The sequence below is a fragment of the Bos taurus genome, chromosome 4 (assembly GCF_002263795.3).
Source record: "Bos taurus isolate L1 Dominette 01449 registration number 42190680 breed Hereford chromosome 4, ARS-UCD2.0, whole genome shotgun sequence".
Lineage (NCBI taxonomy): Eukaryota > Metazoa > Chordata > Mammalia > Artiodactyla > Bovidae > Bos > Bos taurus.
Window position 1 is genome coordinate 86,974,637 of NC_037331.1, and position 12,241 is coordinate 86,986,877.

At 38.5% G+C, this 12,241-nt stretch overlaps 1 protein-coding gene across 11 annotated transcripts in view; it reads right to left on the reverse strand.

The window, feature by feature from the left end:
* The window catches only part of CADPS2 (calcium dependent secretion activator 2), a 580,156-nt gene that overhangs the window by 240,171 nt on the left and 327,744 nt on the right, over nt 1-12,241 (reverse strand). For all 11 annotated transcript variants that reach the window (XM_059885593.1, XM_005205640.5, XM_059885595.1 and 8 more), the window contains 1 exon segment: nt 8,862-9,001. In XM_059885593.1, coding sequence (XP_059741576.1) covers nt 8,862-9,001 — 140 coding nt within the window.

Consider the following 12,241-nt stretch of genomic DNA (forward strand, 5'->3'; position numbering starts at 1 on the left):
ATGTGTAATGCAGAATCAGACTAGTAAGTTCTGTCAAGTGAAAAAGTGGACAAAATAGGATTGCCTTAGTAAAAGCATGTTCAGGGTACATGAATTGACTGATTTGGTTGAAGTTGTCGGGGGTGTTGGGTACAGAGAAGAAAAGAAGTTGGAAAGATGAGATGGGGCCAGGTTTTTGGAGAATTTGAATGCTAGGCTAAAAGTGTGAATCTAATTCCACAGGCAATGGGGAGGCACTAGGAGATTTTTAGTAGAGACATTAAATTGTATTCCTAACTCCTGCATGTGTTGGAAAACAGGTAAAACAAGAAAATCAGTCCAAAAGTCATTGAACAGGTTTCTATGTTGTTGCTGCTGTTAGGGCAGAGATTGCACTGGGGTTGGCAGAAGGAATGGATTTATCAGTGGGAAACACTACAGGGAAGAAGGAGCTTAACAACAATGAGTGAAGGAGGAGCAGTTAAAGACGAATATAAAGATCAGTCTAACTGGCAGAAAGGATAAGGCTCTCAATTCCACAAAGCTGGAAACAGCGGATATTCAAATTTTCTGACTGCTATGCTCTTCTACTCAGGATTCTGGCCTGGAGAATTCCATGGACTGTATAGTCCGTGGGGTCTCAAAGAGTTGGACACGACTGAGTGAATTTCACTTTTGTGCTCTTCTAATCTACTGTCACCGGAGAAGGCGATGGCACCCCACTCCAGTACTCTTGCCTGGAAAATCCCATGGATGGAGGAGCCTGGTGGGCAGCAGTCCATGGGGTCGCTAAGAGTCAGACAAGACTCAGCGACTTCACTTTCACTTTTCACTTTCCTGCATTAGATAAGGCAATGGCAACCCACTCCAGTGTTCTTGCCTGGAGAATCCCAGGGACGGGGGAGCCCCGTGGGCTGCCGTCTATGGGGTCACACAGAGTCGGACACGACTGAAGCGACTTAGCAGCAGCAGCAGCAGCAGCAATCTACTGTCAAAGAAAGTTTAAAACATTTTTTTCAGAAGTTCTGATACATGAAATAAAGACACTAAAAGATATTCATACTCTTATAAAGGTAATAAACATGGGGGAGGAAATGATTGACTGAGGTACAATTTTCCACGGGTCTAAGGAGCCTTCACATTTTCTCGCCCACTCTCCTTCAGTAACTGATGAAACCCAGGCCAAAAATGATGACTTACCCCAAGTCAGTGACAGAACTGAGACCAAAATACAGGTGTCTTGGCTCTTAAACTAGTTTCATTCTACATAACTATTATCGCACCATCCTCCATCTATGCCACAGTTCAGCTACATGTATCAGAGAAATGAACCAAAAATAGTTATCTTTAAATGTCCAAATTTTTCTTGACCTTCCACCATGCTCAGACCTTTAACAATACCAAGATTTTTGTTTTATTAATTCAGTGTTAATATTTCCAAACTTCTGGATATATCCAAATAATAAAACATACCACAGTCTCAAGTATATAGTACAAAAATTTTATAGCAAGGCTTCAGTTAAGAGGAAACCATTCCATGATAATTATATATGCTGTTTATAAAATTTTATAGTATTCCTAAATAGTTTTCACTATACCTTTTTGAAAAGTGTCCCAAATTAATTAAGATAACCAATGTATATGATCTGTGGTTTCTGAAATAATGAAAAAGAGAGTTAATCTTCTACCCTTAGTTATTTGACCTAAAATACCATTGTTTAAGATGCCCAGATGTGAAACAAGCATGTCTAAAAGAAAAAAAAAGTTATTTGGTGCATGAACAGTAGAAAAAAATAATGTATGTTAAGATGTTACCCTCCTACAGAAAAATATTGTGTTGAATAGAAATACACAGTTTAAGGTTAAAGTTACAGACTAATCTGTCACAGAAGCAATCAGAGAAGTTTGCAAAGGAGTATAACAATTATACATGTAGTTTAATAATTATTAAAGCTATGTTTGAAAAAATTCTAACATTATAATTAATCACTAGTTATTTAAAATGAAACCATAGCTCAATGATTTTTATTAGTATATATAAAATGACATGAATTTTAAGGCAGTTGGCAAAATAAAGTTGGCTTTCTGACTTACTCTTATCATTCTACAATTACTAAATCAATGTACTACAGACAGACTTCTCTTACATAAATCATATTTAGAAAAAGAATCAATCATTTTTTAAGAATCTAGCAAATGCTTTGTCACAAGTTTTGGCAAGGCTATAAGGAGTAACACTTCAATGAAAATAGGGTAAGCCAGAATGAGGTAGTAAATTGGGAACTGGGAATGCAAATAGACATATATATGTGTGTGTGTGTGCATATATATATATTCAGATGAATGAAGGTCAGATGTCAAAATTTTAGACAAGGGCATATAGAAGCATATAGAAAAAGTCATGCTAAAAGGTCAATTTAAAATGAGGAATCAATTTTCCCTGGGAGAAAAAAAACAAAACAGACTTGTCTTTTTTATAAGGTACCCTACAAGTAAATGCCACTTTGACAAAAGATTTTCCTCCTTTTGGTCTTCAACTGTCCCCTAAATTACTCGAAGATCATAAACCTTAAATTAAAAAATAATGAAATTTTATTAGAGTACAGTCATTTCACTTTAGGAGCAAATGCCACACTTGAACATTAAGATTACAACTGCAAGGTTCCCTAAGCACCACACCACAGCCCCTGAAAACCTGGCTGGTCCTCTACACAGGGAAGCACAGGAAAACAGCAACACAGCCAGCTTTAGGCTTATCCTGTTCTTCCTGCTTATCTGCTGTCTTGACCCTGAAGCAAGCAATGGGCACAGGGCCTTTTATACCTTTACGATGCAAATTAAGGAGTTTTATATATGACAATCTCAAACTATTTCAAAATGTCTATTCATTTAATAAATGTTCAAACTGTCAAGCATGACTACACACAAAGGATGATGAGATCTATATGGCAGTGATTTGGCTGACAGTTTACCTTATCAATTTTAACTGTGAAATAATTATTCTACAGTTATATACTTATAAAGTTTTCTTTTTTATTTTTATGGTAAAAAAAATCAGCATCAAGCAGACATGTGGTAGATTCTAGTCATAATGCTTCTACCTATTTGTGACAATTTAAGTTTCTTCTTTTTCCTTTGCAGTTGTAGATTTGTCATAATAATCATTGCTTTATTAGTTCCACTTTATTTTGTCTTTCTTGTGGCTTAAAAAATAACATTTTAATTAGGAAAACATGATTTAATAAAAATGAGGATAGCAGTACTCAGATTTAATACTGTCACTTAGCCACTAGGCTATGCTAAAGGACAATCCATTTGTTCAAAAGCACTTCTGTCTTCCGGCCACCCAAAAAAAGCAGGAAAGTAAATTCTAAAGCTGAATGTAAATTACTTAACCACTTGAAACCTAGACTGAAATTCATTTAACAAATTTATATAAGGGTTTATGTAATTAGTTTATATGACATACCGACAAAGAATAAATGTACCCAAATTTTATCACGTGTCATATAGTAATGTTTAGTAAGTTACTCAAATTAAATATCCATTTTCATTTGCATATAGTCAGTCCTGTATGGATGTGAGAGTTGGACTGTGAAGAAAGCTGAGCACCAAAGAATTGATGCTTTTGAACTGTGGTGTTGGAGAAGACTCTTGAGAGTCCCTTGGACTGCAAGGAGATCCAACCAATCCATACTAAAGGAGATCAGTCCTGGGTGTTCATTGGAAGGACCATACTTTGGCCACCTCATGCGAAGAGTTGACTCACTGGAAAAGACCCTGATCCTGGGAGGGACTGGGGGCAGGAGGAGAAGAGGACGACAGAAGATGAGATGGCTGGATGGCATCGCTGACTTGATGGACATGAAGGAGTTTGGGTGAACTCAGGGAGTTGGTGATGGACAGGGAGGCCTGGCATGCTGTGATTCATGGGGTCGCAAGAGTCAGACACGAGTGAGCAACTGAACTGAGTCCTGTTTAAAAAAAACTATAATGTATAGACATGGGCTGATTACCAGAAACATGAGTTTTAGATTGGTTTCATTTTTCTTTCTGGTTCAAAAAAGATCATTTTAAAACACAACAGTTAAGGTCCAAACACCATTTACTTCATTTATTTTAGATATTCTTTTACATTAAATTATACACTATCCTCTAAATCACTTCTAAACTTTTAAAGTTCTTTAACTTAGGAATGTATTCATTACTTTTTCCTTAAAACACTAAGGAGCACATTATTATCACTTCCGTCACTATTCCTATTAATATCTTTGCTGGTTTACACATGGTGGGAAGTGATAGGGGTTCAAATGGGTCTAAGAAACTTATATAGTCAGGAACACATAAAATACAGATAACAGTAATAAAAATATTTACATAGTGGTAACAGGGCCATATACATATATTAATAAAGGAGAATTCATGTTAAAACAGTTCATATAAGAGAGAGAAATTGATCATTGTTGTCCATACCATTAAAACAGAGTAAAGGTTTTTATGATGAATGTCCCAAAGATGTCTAGTTCTGAAAAGCTCTCCAAGCACAAAAAGCCATAACCCTCCAATTTATTGTTTGATTTGACAACTGTAAAGATAAATTTTTAAACTGTCTCTCTTTTAAGTATTCATTATTCATCTGTTAATCATTCATTATAGGATTACTTATTGATAGAACGTAATCCCGCCCAAAAGCAAAATGCTATTAATCTACTATTCCCATGTATGCCTACATTACCACTTTGGCATATGAAAGAGCACTAGAAAGAAAAAGGTTGGGTGACTTTTGCTTCTTCAATGTAATTAAGTTCAGTAAAATCCATCTATGAAGTGCCAAAGAGAAAGGCGAATATGGTTGTGATAGCTTTGATTATGCATCAATTCATATTTTTCCATATATATTTAAATACAGGGTGATATTCAAACTCTTTAAAGCTGTTACCTCAGAGGCACTGAGAAACCTAGACAGGTGCTTGTGATCTGCCCAAAGCGATAAATTACTATTACGGCAATGATGAAATTCTGGTTGATAATTATTATTATGTTCAATAATGGTCTTATATAGCCTTTTTGAATAACTATTAGGAAATACAATATTCTTAATTATGCTTCATAACATACCAACTAGCAGAACAACATCACCGATATTTTAACTTCTAGAATTTCTTTTTACATGCCATAAACTGCAGTTACCTGAATGTCTGGAAATGCTTGCCGGTATCTTTTAGTGAAAGTCAAGTGAAAGTGAAGTGAAAGTGTTAGCTGCTCAGTCGTGTCCGACTTTTTCCAATCCCATGGACGGTAGCCTGCCAGGCTCCTCTGTTCATGGAATTTTCCAGGTAAGAATACTGGAGTGGGTTGCCATTCCCTTCTCCAAGGGATCTTCCCAACCCAGTGATCAAACCTGGGTCTCCCACACTGGGGTCAGATTCTTTACCATCTGAGTCACCAGGAAAGCCCTTAGTAAAGGTAAGTCACGACAGTTCTTAAGTTTTGCAGATTACATTCAGAGACCATGATATATTCTCCTTAGTCATCTCCTTCATCTATAGTCTTGGGCAGTAGTCAACTCCAGAATCATTCTGGGGGTCCTCATTTAGCCAGAGGGCTCTAAGATGTGATATCAACCAATTCTCCTTCATTGCAAAGGAATGATAAAAAGGGAATATACATATAAAGTCTTGAAAGGCAGGTGGATTGTCTCACCTGACTGGACTATTCCAGAGCAAGAAAATGCCAAGGATGAGAGAGCAGAACTTACTCTCCACAGGAGCTGAAGGCTTCAGAACCTGCCATGTGCTCAACTTCATATTCAGTATGGTTCTTGGGACAATCTGAAGGTTCTAAGGGTATTCACCACGGTGCTGCCCATGTGTAAATCAGGGGCTATCTTGGTGTAGCAGTATACAGGTTCCCATTTCTTTTTTTTTTAATATATATATATATATATATATAAATTTATTTTGGCTGCACTGGGTCTTAGTGACAGCATGTGGGATCTAGGAGGGATTGAACCTGGGCCCCCTGCATTGAGAGCTTAGAATCTTAGCCACTGGACCACCAGGGAGGTCTCCAGGTTCCCATTTCTTGTGCCATTATTCATCAAGAGACTGAATCCAGAAGAGCAGGGAATTAACTATAAGGCTTGGAACAGAATGTGTTCCTTTATATCTCCCTCTAGTGTCTATTACTCTGTAAGTATTTTAGAGCACTAGTACTCTCTCTAGTCTAAGCACTCTCCAGAACCAAAATTGTCATGGTTAGCTAACGGCCCTTCCAGATCTCCTGCCTATGTACACCCTATGACAGATGACTGGACTGCCTTTCTTCCCCACTGCCCACCTGCTGAATTTATGCCTCAAGCTTCATCTCAAAAGTCAGTTGTCTTCTGAGACTTCCTTTGACCAGCTCCAGCAAGAATCAGGTATTATTTCCACCAGTTCCCACTCCTCTTTTATGGTGCTTATCACTCAGTATCATCATTATTTGTCTACAAGCCTGAACCCCTGGCTAGTCAGTTTCTTCAGGCCTGGGATGTATCTCACTGAGGTTTGTTCTGGCTGACACAGAGGAAGGGCTCAATTCATGACTGCTTTGTAAATCAACAGTGAGCAGACAGATTGACGGGGGAAGAAAGAGCCCTAGGTTTTAAATCCCAGGAACTCTATCTGAGTCATAGTTACACTGAGCATCACTGCATTAAAGATATGATACTATGGGATATGTAAATTCTTGTTCTTCCTCAGAGCCTATCCACTGAGGTCTTTTTTGCCCAAATATGACTGGTTCTGACAAAGCATACGCTATTGCCTGCTCAAACCAAGGAAGCCATATGGTCCTTAGAGGCTCATCTCAGCTGCAGAAGGTACCTCTGGGTTGCCTCCTGCTCAGTCTAACTTTTCTCCCTAATGGTCATTTGAAGAATCCTTATCTTGTTGACTTACCAGTTAACTCTGGCACAATGTTAGTGATTTAGCTCCAAAACCAGCAGAGATGCCTCTTTGTACAAGAAGAAACAGAGACTGTTAGGTTTGTGGCTAAACTTTCAGTTCAGTTCAGTTCAGTGGCTCAGCTGTTTCCGACTCTTTGCAACCCCATGAACTCCAGCACACTAGGCTTCCCTGTCCATCACCAACTCCCAGAGTTTACTCAAATTCATCTCCATTGAGTTGAAGATGTCATCCAACCATCTCATCCTCTGTTGTCCCCTTCTCCTCCCGCCTTCAATCTTTCCCAGCATCAGGGTCTTTTCACATGAATCAGTTCTTTGCATCAGGTGGTCAAAGTATTGCAGTTTAAGCTTCAGCATCAGTCCTTCCAATGAACACCCAGGACTGATCTCCTTTAGGATGGACTGGTTGGATCTCCTTGCAGTTCAAGGGACTCTCAAGAATCTTCTCCAACACCACAGTTCAAAATCAATTCTTTGGCCCTCTGCTTTCTTTATAGTCCAATTCTCACATCCATACATGACTACTGGAAACACCATAGCCTTGACTAGATGGACCTTTGTTGACAAAGTAATGTCTCTGCTTTTTAATATGCTGTCTAGGTTGGTCATAGGTTTTCTTCCAAGGAGCAAGTGTCTTTTAATTTCATGGCTGCAATCACCATCTGCAGTGATTTTGGAGTCCAAGAAAATAAAGTCTCTCACTGTTTCCCCATCTATTTGCCATGAAGTGATGGGACCAGATGCCACTATCTTAGTTTTCTGAATGTTGAGTTTTAAGCCAACTTTTTCACTCTCTGCTTTCACTTTCATCAAGAGGCTCTTTAGTTCTTCTAAGCGTTCTGCCATAAGTGTGGTGTCATCTGCATGAGGTTATTGATATTTCTCACAGCAATGTTGATTCCAGTTTGTGCTTCAACCAGTCCAGCACATCTCATGATGTACTCTGCAGCTAAACTTTAGTCATGAAAATCATTCCATTCTTTTTTTTTTTTAATTTATTTATTATGGCTAGCACCCTAGGCTAGAATTTGGCTGTAGCGAGTCACAAAGCATTAAGCTGGGAAAAATCTCGGTTTAAATAAAAGCTCACTGAATTGTATTCATGAGTTTAGGCCTATTTCCTCATCAGCTACAAGGTAAAAAGGAACCTCAGAAATAAAAGCTGACACTGACCCATGGCAATCCCCAGGGGCCAGTCCCTGCACTTCTGGTTATCCACAGGATCAGCTTCCTCCCATATTGATCTGGTTTCTCACTCACATACTGGATGAATACTCATAGCCTTCCCATAAAATCTTATACAGTCTCTTGGGTTATATCTGAACCAGCATTTAACTTTAGTCTATGTAAGTGTATTTCTGGTGATCTGAAAGCTAGGCTTGTTTCAACTATTCCTGTATTTTGAAAAATATGTCTTCAATGTTACCTCCATACATCATTGTTCTTTATCCATGTAAATGATGTGTAATACCAGTGTAACCAAGTACCAATAATATGTTAGCATGCAGTTACACTAAATACTCATATATTTAGCTATAAAAATGTCTATACATTTAAAAAATTAAGTTAACCTAGAATGAAATTTGAGGCTTCCCTGATGGCTCAGATGGTAAAAAAATTTGCCTCCAACGCAAGACACCAGGGTTTGATCCCTGGATCGGGAAGATCCCCTGGAGAAGGGAATGGCTACCCATTCTAGTATCCATGGAGAATTCCATGGACAGAGGAGCCTGGTGGGTTATAATCCATGGGGGTGCAAAGAGTTGGACACTAGTGAGCAACTAATGCTTTCACTTTCACGCTTTTCATGAATGTAATTTTGGGGGGGGGGAATTCCATGTGAATGCCCGATACTTTCTCTGAGGAAAATGACAAAAATGATACCATGAAATTCAGTAATTCAGAAGAAAAACCTCTTCAAGTACACACTCACCCACTATGTTTCATATGTGGTGGTTTATCCATTCGCACTGCCAATTTGATTTTTAAGTCAGAGTCCTGGCTATTTTTTGGAACTATCATTCGGTGCAACTCAGCTGACTTGGAGCTGCTGGAAGTTGGGTATAATACCACCTGTAAGGGACAAAAAAGAACACATTTAGGTGTATAATATACAACTTCGAAGGAGCAGAATTCAATCTTTTCTATACCTTTTCCTGTCTGAAAAGTTGGTGTCGCACCTAAATGTGTTTGATAAACCATTTCACTCCCACCACAGCAAATGGATTTTCAATACAGACTCCTTTACTTTTTTTGACAAATATGTGTTTTCATATTATCACATAATGAGTTTTCTTCCTGTGTCACTTCATAATGAATTAATAGCACAGCAGCTACAGTTGACTTGACAGTTGAAAAATACTTAATAGACACCTATAATTTCAAGACCACTCTAAACTCCTCAGGGCAAAGGAGTTCAGAAAGAAATGGTCTTTGAAATTACAGATAGCATGCTCAAAAAGCAAAACCAATTATTGGGAAGTAGCAAATGTATACCTCGTGTTTTAATATTTTCATTGCAAAGCAGTATTAAAGGAAATCAACTCAATTAGAGATGGGATAGATGGATGACCGCACATCCATCAATACCCAGGAAGCTTTTTCCTGACTACATGTTTTCAAACATGTTGTTTTGAAATTATGAAAACATAATGTTTTCAAACATTATGAGGACTCTAACAAAATAATTATTTTTCATAAAACTGCCAAACTATCAAGACATCATTTCACAATCCCACAGTCCCACAGAGTCAACATGGGCAAGAAATGCTCTTCAGATGCTAGGTATCAATTAGATAAAAGAAAAAGTATTGTCCCCTTTTCAGTCAGTCATGACACCATTTAGACACAGCCTATATTCAAGTCTTAATGATTATTTTTAAATGGAATAAACATACGGAACTCAGGACATTATATTTTCAGCTATCCTTATTTTAAACTATCATGAAAAAGTAAATAAACTTGAAGTTTCTAAGTAAATGGGAGAACTATAAACATGCTTAGGTATGATAAAATGTTTTTAAATCACAACACGGTGACTGAATTTGGTGTACTCTGCAGAAAATAAAAAAATCTTCGTTTCCACATGTAAGTGAAAATATTCACGAAGAAATCTTCAGGCAAGGCTCTTTCTCCAAGAGAGACAACACAGTCATATCATAAAAGCTTCTCAAATGAGTCTCAACTTCCAAGTTGTTAAATGTATCTACTACCTTGAGACTTTTCTCTAGCCCATCCTAGAAGCTACAACCAGGTTCAGTCCGGCATTTCTACACTTAAGCATATGAAGGCTCAGCCAAGAGCAGATTACATGGCATTTGTGATGTTTTCAAAAATTATGATCGGATTCTAGAATGTATTCTTTTTGACTGCTGGACTATCCAATGGGATATTTTACAGATACTTTAAACAAATGGTAAAGGAAAATGAGTTGAAAGTTTCTGGCTGAAACCAGCAGACAAAGGAATGTCATTTTTAACTCAGGCTGCTGCTGCTGCTGCTGCTGCGTCACTTCAGTCGTGTCCGACTCTGTGCGACCCCATAGACGGCAGCCAACCAGGCTTCCCCTCCCTGGGATCCTCCAGGCAAGAACACCGGAGTGGGTTGCTATTTCCTTCTCCAATGAATGAAAGTGAAAAGTGAAAGTGAAGTCGCTCAGTCGTGTCTGACTCTAGTGACACCATGAACTGCAGCCTACCAGGCTCCTCTGTCCATGGGATTTTCTAGGCAAAAGTACTGGAGTGGGGTGCCATTGCCTTCTCCTTTTAACTCAGGAGATGATTCCAAAAAAGAAGCCAAGACTAAAACAGAGCTATACATCCTCTGTAGTTGTAACTGCTTTTCCCTAGCAAGTCTGGAAAGCTTTTTCTATTTCTCCCTATCCCATCTTTAAAAAATAAAAATTTAGCATGAACCACCTACAGACTTTATTCCTTTTAAATTCTTCTATGTTGATATGAAATTTGGTATTGTTCCAAACTCCAAACGTCTCATACAGGAAGAGAATATTTAAAACTTTTGACAATTTCTTATTCTTTAAACGCCAATAACAAATTACTAAAAAGGTCCAAAAATAACTGTTTGCAGTTGATTCCCAAATTAAGGATCATCTCAGTACTGAGCACCATCATCTCTGCCACATTTTAATTTTCTCATCAATATCTCTAACTGAAGTCAGTAGAAAGATTTATTGCTTATCTCTGTTCAATTAAACATTTAAGGGCTTACTATGTGAGGACACAAAGATGAAAGAATAAGCAAGGAGCTGATGGCTTCTTCCTATTGGAGCTAAAAACTCAGATGATATATGGTAATATCACTTCTTTCTACCGCCTTTCTATCCCTTGGGGTGCAGCAGTTTACTGATTTTGTTAGCCTCTCAGTTTATTCAACATCATTTGTTTGGTGTCTCTGCTCTATTACACATGTAGCTAATTCCCAGTGTTAAATTTCCTCCATTGAAATAACCTGGGATTTTCTGTTTTTCTGGGCACACTGTACTTACTAACTGGAGAAGGCAATGGCACCCCACTCCAGTACTCTTGCCTGGAAAATCCCATGAATGGAGCTGCCTGGTGGGCTGCAGTCCATGGGGTCGCTAGGAGTCGGACACGACTGAGCGACTTTGCTTTCACTTTTCACTTGTATGCACTGGAGAAGGAAATGGCAACCCACTCCAGTGTTCTTGCCTGGAGAATCCCAGGGACGGGGGAGCCTTGTGGGCTGCCGTCTATGGGGTCGCACAGAGTCTGACACGACTGAAGTGACGCAGCAGCAGCAGCAGTACTTACTAACGGTACGAACACTGTACTAAAGGTGCAAATACTCTCATGTGTAACAAATGAAGGCCCATAGATATGAAATCTACTGCTTCTAAAAATGGTACTGGTGAAGAAATTCTGTGAAATGGTTACCAGGTTTCCAAGTAGAAAGTGATCATACTCCTTTACATGATTCAGCCATGGATGACAAGACAAAGAAGAAGTTTCTAAATGTGCAGAGAGCAAAGGGCCAGGGAGAATAAGGGACAAAAAAATTCTTTTTAAATGCACAATAATGCAATAATTTCAAATGCATAATAATCAAGAACTCCTGAATACTGTGAGGCATGGAGCCTTCAGAGGGTTTGCCATGGCAGCATCTCACTGTTCTCACTGGACAAGTATTGCTTTGTATTTCCCACTTCACATTTTTTTTTATATAAGAAACTTAATTGTAGCTTTCCTGCCCCCTGATAAGCTGCTATATATTGGATTTGTGCTTGGGCAGAGTGAGGAGGGGAGGGGGAATAGTAGGCAGTTAACATAAACCCTA